The following is a 25,461-nucleotide window of genomic DNA, read 5'->3' as shown; positions in this document are numbered from 1 at the left end:
TTCATGATGAAGCAGTATTAATCAGAGAAAAAGCACAGTGGGACTGGTCTTGAGAAAATCTTTGAGCAGTCATTTAAGGAGCAAAACATTGCTCCTTTGATTACGGAAATATTCCCACCTTTATAACCCAGTGTTCAATGTCACAATGTTGGAAAATTACTCTTTTGGGCTAAGGTACTTTATCACCTGCAAACTCTTGCTTACTAGAAGAATCATGTAAAGAAAGAAGCCTGCATTAAATTTTCTGACAGGGCATCAAAAATTAGTACAGGCTAACATGTATAATGATAGCTGCCACCCAGGTGGGTGAAATCAGGGGAAGGAGAAGTAGGAAAGCTCAAAGTAACTGGAAGAAGTGAAGACAGGTACCGTGCAAGTAGCCTAAAGGAATGGTGTAAGAATTATATTATACAAATGTAAAGCATTCAGCACAATGCCTGGCACAGAGAAAATGATGAATAAAATATAGTAGAAAGCAGAGGTGATTATAATTATTAACATTATTTTTTTGAAAAGTTCATGACATGTAATTCAGGAAGATATTAGGTGTGAAATCTCAACCGTAAACTATAACTGAGGGTCTTGCCGTATTTACCTGAAGGTCAATCATTCAACCGCAACTTGCTCTCCAAACACAACTTTCTTCCCAAATTTCCTCAGTGACTTGAACTCTTCACAACTACCACAACTAGCCTACATTCTTCATAAGACTGATAATAGAGCCCAGGAAAATCCTCCCTAGCTGACCACATTCCTTGCAGGCTTTGAAATAAGAAAAAAATCAACTGTTTTTAAGATGCTTTTGTTTTATTTCTGTTCTGTAAAGAGAAAGGAAGGAAATGACTTTAAAACAAAACAAAACAAAAAAGCCCAACCAACACAAGTTGCAAAGACTCGGTAAATCTAAAATATCTGCCCTGGTTTAAAACAAAAGATAAGTGTATATAATTATTACTAGAGTTATTCCGGAAAAGGCAAGAGGATTAACAAAAAAATAATAGAAATAAAAGATAGTTCAGAAAGAGCACTGAAGGAGTTTGGGGGCATAATAAAACTGTTCTATATCTTGATTGTGTTGGTGGTTACATGAACCTATACATGTGTTAAAATTCATAGAACTGCGTACCAAAAGAAACCAAACCCAATTTCACTTTAAAATAATTTATAAAATAGAATTTTGAAAAGCAAAACCAAATAATTCAGTACAGTGGCTAGTTACGAAATAAGCAAATAAAACCAATAGCTTTCTTATAAACCAACAACTACTTGTTAAAATATATGGTTAAAAATGAGTTTATTTAGATGAGCAATAGGATATATAAAGTCAATAGAAATCATATTAATCAGAAATGTATCTCTATGACCAAAGCTATGCTACTCTACAAAAGGGGAAAACAACTTGAATAAATGAAATACATACAGTTTTATTGGAAGGAGAAACTCAATATTGTTCAGCACATAAATTCCAATAAACTCTCTAAATTTTTTTGACTTAATAAAATAATATTCAAAAATTTTCTAGAGGTAAATCAGGTAAAATTAGTCAGGAATTAGAAGTAATATTTCTAATATGCAGTATTATAAGATGATAATATTTAAATAATATAGAAAAAGCATGGGATACAACTAATTAATGTAAGGGATCTGAGAGGACAAAAAATAGGTATAGATCCAAGGATACACAAGAATTTACAATATTATAATGTTTACAGTATTATAACTTTAATTGGCAAAAGGGACTTTTCATTTTGCCTCAATTTTTAAAAAATGTGATTTTAGGGAAAAAAACACATTTAATCAATAGATATGGTTTGCAATGGTCCAAATTGAAAGCTATAATAAATATAACACTTTTGTCTTTTCCAAATAGTAAATCTTTAAAAGAAAGCAAGTACTACTCTTAGAAATAGCAAGGACAGATAATTCCATATATTGTTGGTGGAAAATTAAATCAACAGAATTTCACTATACATCAAAGGTTATACCTTGTGACCTACTAATTGTACAAAACTTTATTCCCAGAGAGTACTCAAATAAGAGTGGAAGGTAGTATTTAAAACATTTTTGTATAAACTTAGCTTATAATAGCACAATTCTAAATATACAAAAGTAGAGGATTATTTAAATAAATAATAATAATAAATGGTAATTGAATAATTCATAGTCATTTGAGTATTATGATCTATATTTACTTATTTAAAACATACCTATAATATTAAGAGAAAAGGACAAATTATAAACTACATATATAATATGACCCAATTTTTATAAAAATAATAATGTGTTTATACATGTAAAACTGACAAAATTTTAATATTAGATATTTCTGAATGGTGGAATTAGATGTAATTTTCATATTATTCTTTAATTCATTTACTTAATATTTACAAGCACCTTCTTTGTGCCAGGCAGTGGTCAAAACAAATAAATTTTTGCTTTCATGGATGTTACATACCATAGTGGAAAAAGACAGGCAATAAAATAAGTATGTGCAACATATGTCCTGTTAAAAGGTGATAAGTGCTGTGGACAAAAGTGATGCAAGGAAGTGGGACAGGGACTACTGTGGGAGTGGGTTGCAATTTTCAATAGGGTAGTCAGGAATGGTCTCGCATGAAAGGTGACATTTGAGGACAGGTCAAATTTGAGGAAATTATAAAGTAAGTCATGCCAAAATCCTGGGAAAGCACACTCCAGACTGAAGAAACAGCAAGTCAGAGGTTCTGAGGTGGAGTTTGGGGGGAGGGGAGGCGTATCTAAGGATCAGGAGGCCAGAAGGACCGAACAGAATGAGTGAGATGGGATATAGTAGGATAAGGGGTCAGAGAGTGGAAAGCTGTAGGAGTTGGGGCATATGGATAGGGTCATGTGGACCTTTACAGATAAACAAGAAAAAAGTTTAGCTCTTTAAGTAACAGAGAAGTCATCAATGGTTTTGAGAAGACAAAGATGATGTGACTATATTTTAACCAGATCATTCTGGATGCTCAGCTGAGAATAAACTAAGATGGGACAAAAACAGAAGACCAATAAAGAGGCTACAGCTCTAACATGGGCAAGAGATGATGGTGTTATGGGTCTAGGTGGTAGAGTTTGGGTCTAGGTGGTAGAGTTTGGGTCTGGCAATTTCATGATGGCAGAGCTAATCCAGACTTGTTAACAGATTGGATGTGGAATATGAGAGAAAATATTTGTAAAGTATTACAAATCCAAGATTTTGGACCAGAGACCAGAAAATGGAATTACAATTAACTGAGATTGGGTTGTGGGGTGGGGAGAGGGCTGTGGTGAAGATCAGGAATCAGTCTGGGATGTTATGTGTAAGGTGATACTAGGACATGAAAGCAGAGCCGCAGCAGGGGCACAGGCTGCTGGAGAGAGGAGCCTAGCATTCATGAGAAAGATAAGTGTAGAGATTATCGATATATAGATGGGATTTAAAGCCAAGAAAGCTGGGTAGCTAAAGAGAAACTCTCAAAGAAGAACGAGGGAACAGCTGCTTAGGTGCAGGGGAGACAATGAAAGTGGCGGGTCCTGGGAGTGCAGTGATCCACTGTGTCAAATGCTATTCAGAGGTCAAATACGATGAGACCTGACTCAGGATCATTACTATCTTTGGTGATCATGACAAGAGTTATTTTATTGGCATGACTGGGTGAGTTGAAAAGGAAAGACATCGGAAGCAGAGAGTATAAACATGCCAGCCTGAAAAGATTAATACTACATAGTGTATGAGTCCAACTATATGGCATTCTGTAAACAGCAAAATTATAGAAATAGTAAAAAGGTCAGTGGTAGTCAGGGGCTTGAGGGGATAAGGAAGAGAGGGAGGGATGAATAGGTGGAGCACAGGGGATTTTTAGGGCAGCAAAACTACTCTGTATGATACTGCAATGATGGATAAATAACATGCCTTTGTCAAGATCCATAGAAATGTAGAGAAAATGTGAACCCTAATATAAACTATGGACTTTATTTTAAAATAATGTATCAATATTGGTTCATCAATTGTTACAAATGTACCACACTAATGCAGATATTAATAGGGGAAAGTATGTATATATGGTGGGGGGCAGAGGGTATATAGAAACTCTATATTTTTTGCTCAACTTTCCTATAAACCTAAAACTGCTCTTTACAAGTCTATTAACATTTCCAAACTACTCTTGAGCTTTGCTGTAAAGGGAAGGAGAGAAATGAGGTAAGCTGTGGAAGAAGAAAGTTGACACAAAGGTTTTATTTAAGATGAAAGAAATATGGTTATACGCTAAGGGAAGGCAATAGGGAGAAAAAGTTAATGGTGCAGAAGGAAAAAAGGAGTAATGGCCCTTCGTAGGAAGGAGGGGATGGATTCTGATGCACAGATGGAGAAGTCAACTTTTGTAGGAACAGCATCAGACCGCCCAGTCTCAGGAGAGATGCAGGTATGTAAGGGTAGTAGCTTGAGGAATTCTCTTCGGCTCCTTCTCTCAATGAAATAGGAAGCTACATGATAAGCTGAGAGTGGGGATGGGGAAGGAGACACTTGAGAAAAGAGAACACCTTTTCCATAATCTGAATATTTTTACCATGCACATGACTTATATTCATAAACATTTTAATTTTGACTATTTTTAAATGAAATATAAAAAATTAATCCCCTGCATTTTTGGTTCCAGGTTTGTTTTGGATGCCACCCATTCAATGTATTCAGAAGAGACTTGAATTTGGTTAAGCCAATTAGGCAGAGAAGCAGTATCAGGAGAGGCTTCTGTTTTTCTAGGGAGATCTGATAGGTGCACAGTGGCTCTGGATCATCATCTTGACCCTAGGCCTAGGCTAACATGGTGGTATTTTTCAGACAACAGATGGCAAAGGTTGTAGCAAGAACAGCTCTCTAGACAACCTGGTCTCCTGTGCTGTTCTGGGAGCCATCTCTGGATATCCAGCCTATAGTCTGTTCTTCCAGACTTTGCAACAGTTCATAAGCATGTAATTCTCTATATTAAATCATATTTCTTAAACTAAGTAGAATGCAATAGATTCCTGACTGGTCCACCAAAGAACCATCATCATTACACTCAGTGTGAAATCAATTAAGGATGAGATCAACAAACAGCTAGGAGTCATAAACATCTGCTAAGATTAATCATGAAGTCATGGAGAAAAGAAATGTTTCCATGACCTTTTTCTCATGAAAATGACCTGCTTTCTTTGCCTTCCTCTACATACTCACAGAAGAAAAATTTACAGTTTAATTCCTTTTAAAATATAAGTATAATATCTCTTTTAGTGATATTTTTCAACTCTTTGATATCTTCAGAATCTTGAGTTTACATCCCTAAATCATTTTTGAAACCATAGTAAAGAAATTACTCTGTTGCTTAGAATGGTTACCCTTATTATAGTTATTCAAAAAAAAATGAAACTCTTTATATTCACTTTATAGACCCATATATGTGTTGGACACTATGAGTATCTACAACATGAACTCTAATCGTTTAAACATTCACTTATTATAACCCAGTCAATTTGACCTATGCTGTGATCCTCAAATATACCAAGTTCATTACTATCTTCAGATTTTTGCAATACCTGTTCCATCTGCCTAGAAGGTTCTGCCTGCCGATGTTTGTGTAGTTGGCATATTCCATTTATCCAGATATCAGGCAAAACATCACCTCCTCATAAAGGCCCTGCTTCAAGACTAAAAGTAAATTCATTACCCACATCTCACACTTGCTATCAAATATTTTGCTTCTCTTTATAGTATCTTCAGGAATATATGTCTTCTTGAAAACATGCTGTTTATTTTCTACATTGTTGGCTGTCTATTCCTACTAGATTGTAACTTCAGAGAGCAAAAACTTTACCTATCTCAATATAGCTCTTTCTCCCAGGGCCTAGAATAGTCTTGAAAAATGGGAGGTGATCAATAAATGTAGTGTTTAAAAAATGAATAAGTTAATTTCAGATGAAATTCTCCAGTCTTGACTTTCTTATTCATTTTTCCCACTTTTTATCAGGCTAAGTGCTGATTAAACAACATTTTCACCGAAGCTTTTACTTCCTGGTTGTTAAGGGTATAAATCACAGGGTTCAACAAAGGAAAGATTACAGTGTGAAAGAGAGAAACCAACCACCTTGTCAGCTGGGAAGGCTCTGAAGGGGCAGGTGTAGATGAAGATGCCAGGCCCAAAAATAAGAAATATAACGATGATATGGGTGGTGCATGTGGACACAGCCTTGCTCTTCCCCTCAAAGGAGGAACCACATTCACGGCAGAAGGTGACTGCATAGGAGGCCAGAAGCCTCAAGAAACACAGGAGGGTGAGCAGACCACTGTTGAAGACCATCACGAGCTCCACCACAAAGGTGTCTGTGCAGGCCAGCTTGATGACCTGTGGCACATCACAAAAGAAGTTGTCCAGTCAGTTTGGGTCACAGAAGGGCAAGCGGAGGATGAAGGCCACCTGGATAATGGAGTGGACAAAGTCTCCAAGCCACAGAGCCAACAGCAAGGCATAGCAGGTTCTAGGGTTCATGACAGTTGAATAGTGTAAAGGACGACAGATGGCAACGTAGCGGTCAGAGGCCATCACAACAAGGAGTAACCCCTCCCCTCCTCCAAGGAAGTGCAAGAAAAAGAGCTGAATGATGCAGCCTCTATAGGAGATCACCTTCTTCTCAGAGAGGAAGTCCACCGGCATCCTGGGAGCCACAATGAAGGAGTAGGATGCATCCAGGAAGGCCAAGTTGCCCAGAAAGAAGTAGAGGGGGGCCGTGAGGCCAGGGTCTGACCTGATGGTGAAGATGATGAGGAAATTGCCAGGGAGGATGATGAGGTAGAAAATTAAAACTAGCACAAAGACCAGGAGCTGAATATTTTGAGACTGGGTCAGACCAGCAAGAATAAATTCTGTCACCGCAGTACTGTTCTCATGCTCCATCCTCTCTGCCTGCAGTACATAAAGAAGCAGAGTTTATTATTACAATTTCTTACAACTATACCCGAGTTGTTCTCCAGCTAAAAATATCTGACATATTCACCATTTCAGTGTTTCAACCCTCTCCAATATCCTGGGCAAACTCCAAACATTTCCTTCCTCTATATTTAAAACAAACAAATAAAACACTGTTCTCAAAGATGCAGTCTTATTCCCATTCAGCCATGTGCTTCTATACCACTGCTGTTCACTGTCAGAGTCTAGTATCCTACACCTTCTTGGGATTCCTGCCTTCTTGAGTCATAGAAAATTTTCCTGATTGAGATAGAACACAACTCCAATTAGTAAGATCTTTACATTTTAAAAAATTTATTTATTTTATTTATTTATTTTTGGCTGCGTTGGGTCTTTGTTGCTGCGCATGGGCTTTCTCGAGTTGCGGCGAGCAGGGGCTACTCTTCGTTGTGGTGCGCGGGCTTCTCACTGCGGTGGCTTCTCTTGTTGTGGAGCACGGGCTCTAGGTGTGTGGGCTTCAGAAGTTGTGACATGCAGGCTCAGTAGTTGTGGCTTGCAGGCTCTAGAGCGCAGGCTCAGTAGTTGTGGCGCATGGGCTTAGTTGCTCTGTGGCATATGGGATCTTCCCAGACCAGGGCTCGAACCCATGTCCCCTGCATTGGCAGGCGAATTCTTAACCACTGCGCCACCAGGGAAGCCCAAGATCTTTACATTTTGATGGTTGTACTGTGCTTGAGATTTAGCAGTTTTCTTGGAATTACACACATTTTCTCCTCATCCACCAACCCAAACTTTTTACTGAGTATTATGCTTTCTTCAGCTCTTGTGGAATTCCCAGTTCCTGCCTGCTAACTCTCTGCCTTGCTCTCTGTTTTCTCTTATTGCCCTCCTCTGACCTGGTGTCCTTGTATTACCCTGACTCCAAGCTGGTCACCAGTTTCCAACAATAACTTTACTTTTCTCCTAACTTAGAGGTAGGCTCCAGCTGTATCCCTGGTGATATAGCACCGCTTACATAGTCACTCTTCACCTTGTCCATGCAGCTTCATAACACTCTCTCAGTCTCAATTCCTTTCTAAATTCTCCCCATCTCCATCTTTCCCTGAAACCAGCATGACGCCCAAGGGAGAGCCTTTGACAAACAACAGGTTACTATATAAATTTGCCAGGATAAATTTTTTAAATTAATTATGTCAACACATAAAATCATAGCATAGAAGAGGGAGAAGTAACAATAAAGATCCTATAATCTACTGATTACTTTCAAAGACAAGAGAACTAAAGCTACCGTGGTAGCAGCACTTAAGTTTAGAATGTTTTCTTTATTGTTACTATTGACAAGTAGTAGAAGAACGCAGGTGTGTATAATCCAGTGTAAATACATAAAGAAATTATTTGCACAGCTTTAATCAATGAATGCTGTTTTTTGTGTACTTGAATAACAAAAAATATTACTAGCCTAAAATCACTCCTTAACAGAGCTTAGAATTAGAAGTTTAACCCTGTATAATTAAAACACTAGTTATTGGGGGAGGTGGAATCCAGATGTAAGGCTCAGTCTGTTTAGTGGTGGGTGCTTATTCTAGAAGTGTCATGTGATGATCCACTGAAGAGTGAAAAGAAATAGTATTAAGTATGTATTGCATGTATATAATGATGCATATATGTGTATATATCATTGGCTTTTAATTTTATTCTTTTCAAAATGCTACTTTTAATATATATAATATATTAATATAATGGCATACAGACATTATAAATATATGTGCATATATTTATGGCAAATGCTCAAAAATATTTTGTTGTGGGTATGAAATGTTTTTAAATATGAAAATTGCTAATCTACAGAAAAATACAATGTAGTATATATTAATATTCCCCATACCATTTAATTAAATACCATTTAATTAAATAGCACAATTGTCTTCAAGCAATCTCCAGGTTTTATGTAACTCTCACAATGTTGCCATTCTTCCCATTCCCATAAAACATTAATTGACCATTCTTGTCATTGTTCATAAATATTTGTTCTCACACAGGGAACCTTAGATTTTGAAATCACTTCTAACTCTTTATGATGCAATGGAGAAAGTGCCATGGAGATTTGAGACTGCCACAACCCTACTGAATATTTCCAAGGGGAGTATTAGAATGTCAACAGAATTTGGCAAGGAAAAATACCAGAGCTTTGTAAAGGACAAATATTTTAGAATATGTCATGTAATGCCACACTGGCTTAATCCTGAATTCTAACACCAAAATCCTATCAGTGAGTGAGAAAATACAACCCTATTTGGAAGCCTATTAGTTAGGTCAAAAGTAAATAGAAGGTTAAGAAAAGTTCATTTACATCTTATAATAAAATCAAAAAGGGAAAAAATGTAAATAAATGGTGAGAGGTTGTTGATATATATACCAAGGAAATAAGAAGGGTCAGGATGAGGATGAGACAAGTGAGGTAGGTATTGCTTCGGGCACAAAGTTAACCATGATACTAAAAACCTTAGTAATCAAGATAAATAATATTTTAATGCAATATTTTAAAAGTCAAAGTTTATGTAAAAATTATGAACAGAATATCTTAAAAAAAAAAAAAAAGACAGCAACATTACAGATTTTTCCTTTTGCCTCAGGGTCCAATATGGCTCAACATAACACTATTACTAATCCAGACTTTATTTAAAATGTAGTATTTATTTTGTTTATCATGAATTTTTATTTTTTAAAATATTGATTGGACCTAGAGAATATAGTACTTAGGAAATTATGTCAGAGAGAAAGACAAATATTGTATGATATCACTTATATGTTGAATTTAAAAATATAACAAATGAATGTTTATGCAAAACAGAAACAGACTCACAGATATAGAACACAAACTAGTGGTTACCAAAGGGGAAAGGGCAAATTAGGGTTATGGGTTTAAGAGATACAAACCAGTATGTGTAAAATAGATAAGCAATAAGGATATACGGTATAGCACAGGGATTATAGCCATTATCTTGTAATAACTTTTAATGGTGTGTATCTGTAAAATTACTGAATCAATATGCTGTACACCTGAAACTAATATTGTCCATCAACTGCACTTCAAAAAATTGATTAGAATATTGTTTATTACTAAGTTTTTTTGTCACTCCCTTAGATATGTACTTAGGTGGAGTAAAAGCCCCATCTTGGAGTAGGTTAGAGTTCTGCCAAAAAAAAGTGTTTGACTTTGAAAAATGTGGTATTTTTCCATAATTATAAACATAATCTGAGACTTTCCTCACTTCTTAACGTTCATCCCAATACATAAGATAAAATTAATCTGCAGACCTAAGCTAGTTCTTATAATGGAGTTTTTTTAAAGTGGGGTATTTTTGATTTTTAAAAATATTAAGGTAGTGTTTATCTCTATTACTGAGTTTTTTGACACATCCTTAGATTTTGCACCCAACTCAACAACTACTTATTGGGTGTCTACCCTGAGCCTGGCAGTATTGTGTCAGCAATGCAATACAGACAAGAGAAAAGCCCTTTCCTTACATTCCAATGCCGGGAGACAGACAATAAACAAACAAGCAGGAAAGAAAACATCAGATAGTAATGAGCCTTAGGATGAAAATATAACAGAGTGTGAGTTGGAGAGAGCTTGGGAAAGAGATTGCTGTTCTAGAAAGGGTGGTCAGAGAGGGTCTTTCTGGGGAGGTTTTATTAAAGTAAGATCTGAGTGTCTAAAAGAAACCATTCCAGTAAGAGGCCACCAAAAACAAAGATCTGTATAATACCAAACAATAACATCCACCATTTTCTGAAAAGGCTAGTAAAGTACTCTTCACTTTTCCAATTTAAAAAAAAAAAAAAGAAAGAAAGAAGGATCTGGTGTGTTGAGGAACAGAAAAGAGGTCAGGGTGCCAAGAGAGTGAAAAAATTTATACAGAGAGAAAATTCCTTCCCATGTCTTGTCCCTCATCTATATTTCCCCTGACACAAACCTCACAATAGAAAATAGCTATTACTCTTTGTGTATCTTCCCAAAAGCATTATGCATAGAAAAGCAAATGTCATTATATATTCCTTTCTCCCTATTAATAAACAAATATGATAAATATCTAAAAGTGGGGATTATTTAAATAAATTTTAATAACTGCATACAATTTAATACTTCACAGGCATTTAAAATATTATATATATATAATATGTATGTATATGTGACATGTACATTCATGTATAATATAGGTTCCAGAATATTTTTAAGACAGCAAGTTAAAAAGCAGCATATATAATATGTCCTTATATTTAAACAAAAAGTTTGAGCATGTGGCAAAAATGTGGAAAAATATATTTCAGAATGTTATATACATTCTCTGAACTTTTAAAAAATTGTGTATATATCTCATAATTCCTGTCTACCACAAAGTCAGTTCCTGAAGTTATTATTGTTATTAACATTGGCTCCTATTTAAAATTTTCCAAGTCTGCTTTCTACAATAAAAAATAATAATGTATTCATCTACTCATTCACTTCTTACTAGCCATTATTGAGAATCTACCAGAGCAAGTCATTGTTCTAAGAGATGAAATACAGATTTAATAATACAAACTCTAATTTCAGCAAAGGCAAAAAATTGTAAATACAGACACACAATTAAAATAATGGTGAGATGTTTTATAAAAGAACTGTGCTTAGAGTATCATAAGAGCAAAGAGGAATGAACACCATATGCGCATTGGAAATATATCAAGAAGCAGGAAGCACTATGGCTGTCTTCACTGAAATGATCATCAACAAATGGTAAAGGAGAGAATAGTGTGCAAAGTCATTGAAGAATCAAACCCCATGCCTGTGCAGAAACAGTAAGAGGCAAGATTGGAAAAATGGGTAATTTCTAACAGATTGTATTTGATTAAATTTACAATTCATCAGAAGAAATTCAGGAGATACCCATTAGACTGCTGTTTTACACTATATGTAAAGGATATATCTAGCTGACTTGATAAAATTTACAACTTCTCAGTGTATAGTTGCTATGTGCTGCAGACATATCATCAGAATTTTTCAACATTTTTCAAAAGTATACTCTTAGGTTTGAAATTCAAAACTTATTATGGCATTCAACATGGCAGGTATTAATCTGATAGACTTTATTCTGGGATATAGGACAAATTTCAACACGTTTTTAAGATTGAGATCATACTAAATATGTTCTTGGACCACAATGGAATTAAACTATAAATGTATCAGGCATACTCTCAAATATTCAGGAAAAAAACACACTCTGAATAACCCATGAGTAAGAAAGTCAAAGTAGAGATTAGAAAATATTTTTAATGGAATGAAAATGAGAACACAACATATAAAAATATGCAATATGTAGATAAAGCAGTGCTTGAAGGGAAATTTGTAGCATCAACTGATTTTATTTAAAGGGTTTATAAGAAAGAATTTAAATCAATAATTTAATCTTCCAATTTAGAAAAAGAACATTAAATCGAAAGAAAGAAGAAATTAAATAATATAGATGAGAAGAAATATACACATTTTTTAAACAGAGACAAACAAATGAAACCAAAAGCTAGTTCCTTGTAAAGAACAATAAAATTCATAAAAATTTAGCCACTTTCGTCAGGAAAAAAAAAAGAGATTACACAGATCAATAATATCAGAAGTTAAATTAGGGCAATTATTACAAATATTACAGAAATTAAAAGAATGCTAAGGGAACATTCTGAGCAATTTCATGCCAATAAATTTGATAACTTAGGTTGAATGTACAAGATTCTGAGTCCATTAATTACCAAAACTAATTCAAGAAGAAACAGATAACTTGAATAGCTGTATATATGTAAAAGAAATTTAATGTGTACTTAAAAATCTTCCCACAAAGCAATCTTCAGACCCAAATGGCTCGGCTGATGAAATCTGCCAAACAGTTATTCAAGAAAAAATCTAACTCAACACAAACTCTTTCAGAAAATAGATTATTAAAAGGATAATATTTTTAATAATCTCTGTAATTCCTTCTGGTACACATTAAGTTATTTAGAAGCATATGACTTAATTTGAAAATATTTGGGGAATATATTTCTCTTGTCAATTGTTTCTAATTCAGATTCACTGAGGTCAGAGCATATATTCTGTATGAAATATAGTAAGACTTTTATGGGCTAGCATATGGTCTATCTTTGAGACTGACTCATGTGCACTTGAAAAGAATGTGTGCTTGTCATTGATGAGTGCAGTACTCTATAAACAGCAACTGGTCAAGTTTGTTGATAGTGCTGTTCAAATATCCTGTATCTCTACTGATGGAAGCTCACATATACTATCAATTTTTTTTAAAAAGTTTTTTATCTCAGTGTATGCTGTTGGGTTCTCTATTTCTTCATTTAGATATGTTTAGATATCTACAGCTCAGCACATAGAATGGTCTCCTACTCCATAAAAGATTTTATACTTAATTTCCCACATTAAACCCCATTATACTTAAAATAACTAGAGTGATTTATGTAATCTCCAACAGAATCTATAGTACCAGTAAGTATCATTACCATAATCGGATTGAAATCAATTGAGGACAAGTTTTAACATCCAGGGAGGATTTGTAATAACCCATTAGTAATAATCATGAAGCACTGAAATACAATCAAGTGAAATAATTTCATGACATTTTTTCCATAAAACTAATTATTTTCCTTTCTTATCAGTCTACCAACTTTGAGGGAGGAAAGAATATATGTTTTCAACAATTTTCAAGCTTTTTAAATTGCTCAAAACAGGTCTGCAGAATAACATTTGGCTTTTAATGATGTTTTGCCAGTTACTGATCTCTACCCAGAATCCTGATGATATACCTCTAAATCAGGGCTCCCCAACCCCCGGGCTGCGGATCAGTATCGGCCCAAGGCCTGTTAGGAACTGGGTGGCACAGCAGGAGGTGAGCGGTGGGTGAGTGAGTGAAGCTTCATCTGCCGCTCCCCATTGCTCCCCATCGCTCGCATTACCACCACCCCTACCCCCCCCACCTCCCAGCCCCCCAACCCCATCCATGGAAACATTATCTTCTATGAAACTGGTCCCTGGTCCCAAAAAGGTTGGGGACAACTGATCTAAATCATGGAAGAAACAATTACAGATAAGTCAGCTCTCTTGCTTAAAGTATTAAGATGAATTCTTACTGCAATTAGAATAAAATAAAACTTCTTATCTCAGCCTAAGAGACCTTAGTTATTTGACCCTTACAGTCACATAGAACTTAACACCTAAAATCTCTCACACTTACTCATTATACTCCAACCACTCTGGTGTTTCTTTTATGTTCTTTAAACACACTAAGTGTATTCTCTTGTTATGCATAACTTTCCCCCATTAGTTACAACAGTACCTGAAAAATGGAAGGAACTCAATGAAAAACAGTATTTGTTAAATGAATGAATGATTTGTAGCCAGAATTTCCCCTTCATGACTTCCTATTATAAAATCCATTCAACAAATCACATGCCGGCTCAATACTCTCCTCATGGAAGCTTTCACTTCCTGGTTGCGAAGGGTGTAAATCACAGGGTTCATCAAAGGAAAGATCACTGTGTGGAAAAAGGAAACCACCTTGTTTGCTGATAAGGCTCGGAAGGGGCAAGTGTAGATAAAGATAGCAGGTCCAAACATGAGAAATATAATGATGACGTGAGTGGTGCATGTGGACAGTGCCTTGCTCTTCCCTTCAGAAGCAGACCCACGAACATGGCAGAGGATGACTGCATAGGAAGCCAAAAGCCCCAGGAAACACAGGAGGGTGAGCAGACCACTGTTGAAGACCATCACGAGCTCCACCACAAAGGTGTCAGTGCAGGCCAGCTTGATGACCTGTGGCACATCACAGAAGAAGTTGTCCAGTCGGTTTGGGCCACAGAAGGGCAAGCGGAGGATGAAGGCCACCTGGATAATGGAGTGGACAAAGCCTCCAAGCCACAGAGCCAACAGCAAGGCATAACAGGTTCTAGGGTTCATGACAGTTGAATAGTGTAAAGGACGACAGATGGCAACGTAGCGGTCAAACGCCATCACAACAAGGAGTAACCCCTCCCCTCCTCCAAGGAAGTGCAAGAAAAAGAGCTGAGTGATGCAGCCTCTATAGGAGATCACCTTCTTCTCAGAGAGGAAGTCCACCAGCATCCTGGGAGCCACAATGAAGGAGTAGGATGCATCCAGGAAGGCCAAGTTGCCCAGAAAGAAGTAGAGGGGGGCCGTGAGGCCAGGGTCTGACCTGATGGTGAAGATGATGAGGAAATTGCCAGGGAGGATGATGAGGTAGAAAATTAAAACTAGCACAAAGATCAGGAGCTGAATATTTTGAGACTGGGTCAGACCAGCAAGAATAAATTCTGTCACCACTGTGCTATTTTCTATCTTCATCTCCTCTGCCTGTAGTATATCAGGGAGTAGAGAGGTTATTTCCAATTCTTCCATCTAGATCATAGTTCTTCTCAAGCTAAAAGCTGTGTATTCTACATCTATGTTATACCATCACTCTCCCACAAACGAAGAAATCTCTTCTACCCTTTATTCTTCTATAAATCATTAAGTGCCAGCACCCAAGTCTTGAAGCCACACTCTTCTGCTTCTGTCCTGTGCTCCTATTTAACTGCTCTCTCATGCAGCACTCTGCCCTGCCCTGGATTTGTTTATGATTTACATGAGGCATATGAACATTTTTCTGACTGAGAAAAAAACTTAAACACAGATACTAAATTCTTCAAGTTTTTATTTGAATGGGGGGGTGGGTGGTGGTGAGGTGAGGATTGACAGCAAAGAGGAATGACAGAGCTTTTTATGGTAACAGAAACATTCCATATCTCAATTGTAATGGTTACAAGTGTCTTTTTTGCCCAAAATTTATTGAACCATTAAACTATACAGAAATTGGTAGATTTACTGTATGTAAATTATACCTTAAGAATGTTTACCTAAAAAGTTTTTTAAAGCCTGCTTACTTGAAATATTTCCTTTTTCTCCATGGAATATTAACCCATCATCCGAGTCTAAATATAAAGAATCCTAGTCATTCTGGAGAAATTGAGATCTGAGGCTTATCTGTACAGTGGTCTCTAAATTGGCAATGTGCTCATCCAATGCACATGATAATTTATTGGTATGAAAATTTGGAGGCCCAGGGTAGTCCACCCCAAAATGTGTCTCAATGGCGTATTGATTATTTTTAATTAATGTTACTTAAGAAATTGTCAATGCAAAGGAGACACTCTGATCTTTCTTTCTGTCTCCCTGAAACAGGAAAGAAATCTCTCATGTGAAAGGTGCAGCCCCTGCATCTGGAGATAGAAGGACACCCTTATCACTAGATAGGGAATTTGAGCCGAGAAACCTGTATAAACGAACCTTGTTACTTTTTAATTTTTCTAACCCACGCCCAGACTCCGTTTAGATTCTTTACTAATTGACCTCCTAAGTCAAAGCCTAAGTTTCTTTGTCCTGTCGATTACTCACAAAGTTACTGTTTTTTCATCTAAAAAGTACATAAGCACCTGCTTTGGCCACTTGTTTAAATCTCATTTCTATGAGACCTCCATGCACATGATTAAAATTTGTTTCTCTTTCTCTGTTAATTTGTCTTGTGTCAATTTTATTATTAGACACAAGAACTCAAGATGGGTAGAGGGGAAATTTCCCCCTCCCAGACAAAGACAATAATAGAATTTCTACGTACATGATTTTATCCCATCCTTTGCAGTTCTATTTTGGAAAGTGTCATAGTATAAATGAATATAAAATATACAAATAAAATACATATGTTGCTCATGCATGATCAAAAATTGTTTATTTTTAGGATAAAATTTTTCAAAACTTGAAGACTTGAACTAGAGCATAATACTGCAGTGTGATATAGAACAATGGTGCACATGCCTTCAGTTACATGGCACACTTGTTTTTAAGTAGTGTTGTGGAATATGGAGTGTTGAGAGGAGGGAAAGATGGGTCCACTAACTTTAACTGTAATGGGAGACAGAATGCAAGAGAAGAGAAAGAAGAAGTACAATCAAGTCCCAAATCAAGAAACCAAAGAAAATATTTATAATGGCATAACTATTCAAAACATCAAAATATCTGATTTTGTATGTCTAAACCCAAATAGATTAATTAATAACAGATGTTTCTGTGTACAGTCAATATTACAAATTATTAAAGAGGCACTTTACATTACACAGGCACACAGATGTACATACAAATGCATGTATGCACACACACACATGCACAAGCACATGAATTGTTTCCTAAGCAAAACTGAAGCACAAACATTTACAAATGGCACAATCCAAATTAGTTTTTCTGTTCTCTACATCTTTTCTTCCTGTCTTCCTTCCTTACATTCGTTCTTTCTTTCTTTCTTTCCTCTCTCCCTCCCTTCCTTCCTTCCTTCCTTTCTTTTTTCTTAGCATTCATTGGCTTCAATATTTATTTCTGTGCATAAAACCTACTGTTAGAAAAGTAAGTCAAGAATCCCTCTGTACTTATTACTAAGTTATGTGCATCTCCCACTCTATTATGTACTTGGTTATTTCATACTGTTGCAAACGTCTAGACTGTCTTTAGGACATAAGAGAAAACTTTATGTATTAAAGGTTAAGGGTTGCAGGCTTTTCCACAGTGCTTTGTGTTTTATTTCCTATCATGCACTTATGTTCTTCTACTGACTCCTTAACAGATAGGATTTATTACTATCTAACATCCCTCACTTCTTTCAGTTAATATATGATATATAAATTTAAGACCAAGTGTTAACATCCCCAAGAAAACTGGTATTTTAATAAAGGCTTTATGTATCCCCAATAAAGTAATTCTAAATATCCAGAGGAACTAGAGCTATATTATTAAGGACAGATAAAAGGTGCTACTGTATTATTGAATTCAGACTTCAAATATTAGTTTGTTTCTTCTATAATGTTGACCATTGCATTACAAGACAGCAGATGTCCCACCAGAAAAGTTGTAACATGTTTCCATTTATTCCTTCTTTCTGTTCTTTATAATATGAAGAATGACAAAAACGTTTACCTCTCCAGCAATCCAACATTGTTCTCACACAGCAGACACCACCTCCTAATGGAAGAGACAATAACTTTCAATTCCTGCCTTGGCTCTTAAATACCTCTTCTCACAGAGGGGCCTCTTAACATTTGAAAATAACAACCAATTTCTGATGCAACAGAGACTGTACTTTGGGAATTTGAAGGATAACAAAACTATAGAACACTTTCAAAGGGAAATTTTAGAATGCCAACAAGATATAATGAAAGAATTAGACTAGAGATACGTTAGGTACAAATACTCAAATATATTTCAGTTGAAGAGACACAGTGTCACTTCTGGATTCTAAAATCAACATTCCATCAGTGATGGAAATGATGGGATAGCCAGAACGTTTATTAGGTCTGAGTGAATAGAAAGTCAAGGGAGATTTATATTTTACACTGCAATTCAAAGAGAGAAAGGTAGTATAATTGACAGAAAATCACTGGTATATCAAAAAAGGAAATAATGTAGTCAAGTAGATGGTAAATATGTTAGATTCATCATATTTCTGGTGACAAAGAGATAGGCAAAGAGAAAATAAATGATGTTCACAAAGACTCCTTTGAATAATCCTTCTTAGAAAAAAGAACTGCATGTTGTAGAACTGACTAAATCCTCAGTGGAGATGTCCTCCTAAATAGACCCTATTTGGTCTTTGTATCTACTATTTTTTCATTTTAGGAATAGTTGTCTTCTATGCTTTGCTAAAGCGATGATGAGGAACTATTTTTTTCAATTTAATATTATTAAACAGAAGGAAAATAATGAAGAATCATGCAGTAGAAGGCAACATAATTTAAATTTTAGTAGATTTGATTTTGTTTTAAAGACACATATTTTCTATTTAAAAAATTAAAATACTAGCCATATATTTTTAAAATAAAAAAATGCATAATCAAACATATTTCATTCTAATTTATATCCAGTTCAGAGAAAGAGAGGTGGGAGGAATGAAAAATGGAAAAAGTAGAGGAAGAAAGAGATACACAAAGTTATGAAGGTAAAAATAATAGACTAAAAGGAAGGGGAAATTAAAGAACAGGAATAAATGCAAAGACTATATTAGGAAGATAAGAAATGAATATGAAAGGATAGAGAGGCATAGAAATGCATATTCTGTAAAACCACATATTCAAATAGACTTAACAGATACAAGAAAGTTATCTGTTGCTTGAAAACTTCAAGCTGCTTTCCAAGCTCACTCCAGAAGTCTTAATCTCACTGAACAAGACAAAAATGGTTTCTGCTCCTGGGGATTTTACATCCTAATGCATGGAGAAGACAATAAACAAACACACCAGAGAGAAAATATCTGATAGTGGTGAGTGCTATGATGGAAATATAACACAGTGATGTTCTGGGAAGAAATGGAGAAAGAGCCTGCTGCTCTAGCTGAGCTAGCCACAGAGAGCCTTTCTGAGGAGATGGCATTTCAACTAAGATCTGAATGTCTACAATAAGTCCACCATGAGAAGATCTGAAGAAAGAGCTGATAAAATCCATGGAGCAGGAAGGGGATCGTGCAGTGAGAAGCAAAAAGAAGGAAAAAGAAACAGAAAGGCCAGTGTGGCAAGATAGTAGTGGGGAAGTGGGAAAAAAATTATAAGGCAAGATAAAGAAGTGCCAGATATACACCAAATGGCAATTGGTCATCATTCCAGTTGAGACATTAAAAGCAGAAGCGTGTCATTATCTGATTTATGTTTTTAAAAAGATTATTCTGGTTACTAGTAAAAATGGGTCATAGAGGGCAAGGAGTGAAAGCCAGGAGACCAGTTAGAGAGCATTTGAAGCACTATAGACAAGAGATGATGGTAGGTTAGGCCAGGAGGTAGAACAAGCGACAGAGGAATTTATACCAAAGATATATTTTGAAGAAATAGTCAAGGGGACTTTTTTTAAAATTGGAGTATAGTTGCTTCACAATGTTGTGTTAGTTTATGCTGTACAGCAAAGTGAATCAGCTATACCTATACATATATCCCCTCCTTTCGCTGGATACATATATCCAATCCTTTTGGATTTCCTTCCCATTTAGGTCACCACAGAGCACTGAGTAGAGTTCCATGTGCTATACAGTAGGTTCTCATTAGTCATCTATTTTATCCATAGTAGTGTATATATGTCAATCCCAATCTCCCAGTTCATCCCACCCCACTTACCCTCTTGGGGTCCATACATTTGTTCTCTATGTCTGTGTCTCTATTTCTGCTTTGCAAATAGGTTCATCTGTACCATTTTTCTAGATTCCACATATATGCATTAATATACAATATTTGTTTTTCTCTTTCTGATTTATTTCACTCTGTATGGGAGGTCCATCCACATCCCTGCAAATGGCACAATTTCATTCCTTCTTATGGCTGAGTAAGGGGAATTTTTGAAGGACGGGATATGAGAGGTGAGGAAGCGAGAATAATTCTTAAGACTTTGAATGACATAACTGTGTGGGTGATTGTGTCATTTACAAATATGGGGATAACTGGAACAGGTAAAGGTTGAAAAGTAGACATTCTGCTTTAAATAGATTTGGTTTTTAAAATGTATTTTTAATAAATAATACGTTTATACGTTTCAAAAATAAATGATTTAAAAATAATCTGTACAATGAGAAATTTCCTTCCCACCCCAGTCCTCCATACGTTCATTTCTCCTCATATCTCATGACAAAAAATTAATATTAATTTCTGTTGTGTCCTTCAACAAATTACATGCATTTACAAGCTAGCATGAAAGTAAGTTCTTGATTATACTTCTTTAAATATAATTTATATACATTAAAATGCACAGATAAGTGTTGGACTTGATAATTTCTGTCAAATGTATGCATTCAAGGAACCACTATTCCAACAAAATATAGAATATTTCCTTCATTCCAAAAAGTTGCTTTGTGATCCTTGTCATTCTCCCCTGTAACCACCACCATTGCTAGCAACCACTTTCTAATTTCTAACATCATAGACTAGTTTTGTTTTTCCTTGGATGTGATGAAAGTGGAAGCATATGACAGGTACTGCATATTATTAAAGCAGTAATTAAATAATTGAAGCATAAGCGATAGACAGTGGAAAGGTAAAATTAAGAAAGATAATACTTTTAAGCACTGTAATCTGAGTTGAAGAAGAAGAAAAACAGGTGTAAACTAATTTTGTCATTGCTCACAATATGGACCTAATGATATTACCTATAAATTCCAGAAATGATCTTATTACATAAGATACAAACATAAACCCCCAAAATGTCTAATATGGTAGCCACCAGCCACATATTAATATTGAGCACTTGAAATGTGGCTGTAAACCGAGGAACTGAATTTTAAATTTTACTAATTAATTTAAATGCAAAAAGTCACATCTGGGTACTCTACTGGGTAGCACAGCTCTAGAATAATACAGGAACCTTAACTCATTTAACTAAAATAACATTCTTTCTAATTTATTTGCTATTTTTCATTTTAACCTTTTTCTTTTTTCAGTATTCTGGAGAGTCACCCAAACCTGCAACAGGCATTGCATAAGAAAAAATAAACTTTTGATGAAAAACCAATGAAATTTTGGTGTTACTGCTGTGGCATAACCTATTAAAGCTGGTAACCAACCAAAGTTAAAAGTAAATCAATATCCTCACCATCTTCCAGAAAAACATAAAGACATTCATACATTTAACTCCAATCATACCAAATCTTTACTTATGCAAATGTTATTTTCATGTACTTTAGTTATTTTTCTAAACTTCAGAAGTTTGTTTGTTGTTTTGATGGTTAATACAGTAGATTTTATTTAGCTTTAACCACATACTTGCCGTTTTTTTTTTCTTTGTCATCTCAAACCTCCCAGCCAGGATCACTTTCTTATTGTTTCAAGGCTATACTTTGAAATTTCCCTTAGCTGGTTATCTGCTAGTAGCGAACTTTGTTTCTGCTTTTCTGAGGATGTTTTTATTTTATTTTCACAGAGCTGATAATTATTTTCTCTCCAAACATTGGTTTACATTTTTGCTGTTAAAGAAGTCAGCTGATTCCCTAACTAGCTTTCCCTTGGGAATAAGCTCTGCTTTTCTATTCAGATACTTTCAGGATCTGCTTGGCTGTCTGTACTCATCTGCAGCTCCATTATGGTGTGTTTTAACGTGCATTTAAGAAAAATTATCTTAATATTTTGGTGGGATTCTTGAGTATGGAGATTGGTGTCTTTCATTAGTTTTGGAAATTTTTCAGCATTATCTTTTCAAATATTGCCTCTGTCACATTTTTGTCTATCCTCTCATTCTGAAACTCTGATGAGGCATATGTTAAAATTTTTCATTCAGTTCTCAGTGTCTCTTAATCTGTCTTTCATTTCCTATCCCCTTTTGTCTCTGCCCTGCACTGTTGATAATTTACTTAGCTCTGTATTCTAGGTTACTGTTTTCTCTGGGTGTGTCTAATTTGTATTTAAATACACCTATTGAATTTTTAACCTGAATCTGTTCTCTTTATTTTTCTTATAATTTTCCTGTTTGTTTTTATAGTGTCCTTCTTTTTATTCATATTTCCAACCCTTTTTTATTTTTCCAAAAATACTAAATATACTTAATTTATAACCTGTGGTTCTTTTGTGGTTGATTCTTCTTTCTGTTGTTCTTATGGCTGTCATTCACAAAGCCTTGCTTTCTTGTTTGTTCATTGATATTTGACTCTAAGCTCTTATTTCGTCAAAGTTAATCAGCAAAATACTTTCAGGCCTGGAACAAAGGCAAGATCTGCCAAAGGATATTTGTATTTCTTTCTATCAGGAAGCATTATAGCTCTAGAATCAGAAACTTCAAACAAAATTGTCAGCTAGCAGTGATTCAGACTATTCACGAGTATAAATTCAAACTTGAAAAATATGTGTGAGTCCACTTATGTTCATAATTCTTTTTTCTCTTTTTTGCCTTTTAGGTGGTGAGATTTTACTTTATTTTATTTTATTTTATAACATCTTTATTGGAGTATAATTGCTTTACAATGTTGTGTTAGTTTCTGCTGTATAACAAAGTGAATCAGCTATACATATACAAACATCCCCGTATCTCCTCCCTCTTGCATCTCCCTCTCACCCTACCTATCCCACCCCTCTAGGTGGTCACAAAGCACCGAGCTGACCTCCCTGTGCTATGCGGCTGCTTCCCACTAGCTATTTATTTTACATTTGGTAGTATATATAAGTCCATGCCACTCGGTGGTGAGATTTTAAAAATGTTTCACCACTACCCTGAGAACATATCTGAAACCACTAGGTGGTGTTTCAGGGGGGCTCTGAGGAGCTCTGGTTCTTTATGTCTCAGCACATAAAGAATTTAGAAAGAGGCAAAGTGATAGATAAGAAGTGATTTATTAGACTAGGACGCTTGTGAGGCTTACAAGTGGGCAGGCGAGATGGTGCTGCCAGAGAACTTAGTGGGCTACAGTTTTATAATCAAAGGAAAAGAGGGGAGGAGGAAAAGACCACCTTCTTCCTCATTTTTGAGTAGACGTCATGCTTCCATCATCAGCTCCTCCTCCAGGTTGGGCAGGGGAGATTTCTTGTCCCTACCTGGTCAAGCCGGGACTATCGTGGCATTGTGGAAAAATTATTTCAGGTCTCAATGCAATGAGGGTTTTTCACTTTGAAATGTCACCTTTCTATAAATTATTGTTTTTTATGTGTGCAGAAAGCATGTCTTAGGGGTCATTAACTTACTGAGCAGGATGTGGGTCTCATGCCACCATTGTTTTATTGTTTTGGGGCATGTCTCATGCTTCTGTTGCTAAGCAAGCCTGCTTGGTTTTATAGTTAAGCAAACTGCTTTCTTGAGTGATCATTAACTTACAGGGGTCTCCTATACTTTTTTCTTTATCTACAATCCCCTAGTGGGATTAACTATTTAATCACCTACTTTGTCCTTTTACTCTGTCCCTATCATATCCTTTGAGACTTCAGCTTGTGGTCTCCTGAGATGAGCCCTGGGTTTTTTCTCCTATCCGTCTCTGTCCCTACCAACCACTAACACTTGTGGCCTTGAAAACAGAACACACATCCTCACAGTAAAAGCTGATTTCTGTTCACCATTTATTTCTCTGGGTTTCCAAATTCATTTGATTTTTAGATTCTCAATATTCTACACCATCTTTTTTTCTTGACTAGTTCATCAAAGTATTTCAAAAGATGTTTATCCAAGATGTGTATTTGTTTTTAGTGAGTGGTTCAGGAAAGTTATTTAATGTGCCACCAGATGGAAATGGAGCAACTAACTCTATAGTTCCTGTATTGTCAAGGCATGTAGATTTCATACTTTTCAGCCATGCAAATTCCCACATTAGTTTCAGGCTTAGATGTAGTTTAATATATTTAATATTCAATACCCATCCTTTTCCCTAGTTTCTTGGTTTTCACGATTGACTGAAGTTTGTTCTCATAGTTTCTACAAAAGGGTCCTTTGAAACAACATTTCCAAATTTTTGTTTAAAATTGTTTGTAGCCTTTTAATTTAAATGCCAGTTTTGCTAGATTTAAAATCTGAGGTTTACACTTACTTGTCTGAAGAATATTGTAGCTCTTGTTGCACCTCCATTTACTTAATGACAATTAATCATATTGTGTAGAAATGCAAAATAGGCAAACTGGCCTGCATCCAATGGAGCTGGGTAGGGAAACCTCACAGGCTTTGTTAGAGGAAAACCCCAATCCTTGGGGAAAGAGAGATTGCCAGTAATATTTGGCTTTTTCGTTATATGTTCATATACTTTTACTTTTTAATTTTTAATAAACATGTTATTTTAGTAATTTAAAAAAACAGGAGAACTTTATTTTTGTTTGGATAATAAAGATGATTTTTACCAGATGAAATAGTTAAGTCCATCTTGTTAATACTGAGATCTGGTAAAAGCTATGAGAGGGGTGGAACTTGAGTTCTAAAATCTCGCTGGTCAGTGAGTAATTGAAAGTGTAATCATTATCTGGAACCAAAAATATTAACTTACTCAGTTCAGATACTGCTGATATTAAAAACAGAAACACAACAGCAGTTTGGGAGAAATAGGAGAGACTAAAAGACACACGCACAAAAAAGATTAAAAGACATTTAGAAGTAATGGAGAGAAACAGGGAACAGTTAAGTGGGGAGAAGGAGTCTACCCACATACCTGAGGGTACTGGGTTACTTAGAGGCAGCCCTGCACATTAAAAGATTATGTATGAGGTTAACACCCATTTACCCTACATTAGCCTGCCTTATATCCCTGCTCATTGTCTAAGGCAGGATTTCACAATCCTGGCACTATGACATTTGGTGCCATATAATTTGTGGGGGGGTAGCTGATACATATTTAGCAGCACCCCCAGTTTCTACATATGAGATGGCAATCACACTTCCCAGCGTAACCACCAAAAATGTCACCAGACATTTCCAAATGTCCGCTGGATGCTGCAATTGCCCCAGTTGAGAACTACT

General features: G+C 35.7%; 2 protein-coding genes and 1 pseudogene across 4 annotated transcripts in view; all 3 read right to left on the bottom strand.

The window, feature by feature from the left end:
- LOC137759193 (olfactory receptor 4K2-like) overlaps positions 1 to 25,461 on the bottom strand; it is a 133,824-nt gene that overhangs the window by 19,378 nt on the left and 88,985 nt on the right. The window lies entirely within an intron of this gene.
- On the bottom strand, positions 6,002 to 6,929 carry LOC137759170 (olfactory receptor 4N2-like; annotated as a pseudogene).
- On the bottom strand, positions 14,410 to 15,336 carry LOC137759167 (olfactory receptor 4N4C). Its single transcript, XM_068535102.1, has one exon. It carries the CDS (start codon positions 15,334 to 15,336, stop codon positions 14,410 to 14,412), a length of 927 nt encoding a protein of 308 aa, XP_068391203.1.

Source organism: Eschrichtius robustus, chromosome 1 (genome assembly GCF_028021215.1).
Source record: "Eschrichtius robustus isolate mEscRob2 chromosome 1, mEscRob2.pri, whole genome shotgun sequence".
Lineage (NCBI taxonomy): Eukaryota > Metazoa > Chordata > Mammalia > Artiodactyla > Eschrichtiidae > Eschrichtius > Eschrichtius robustus.
The sequence above is the reverse complement of the archived record's forward strand: the minus strand, read 5'-3'. Positions and strand labels throughout refer to the sequence as shown.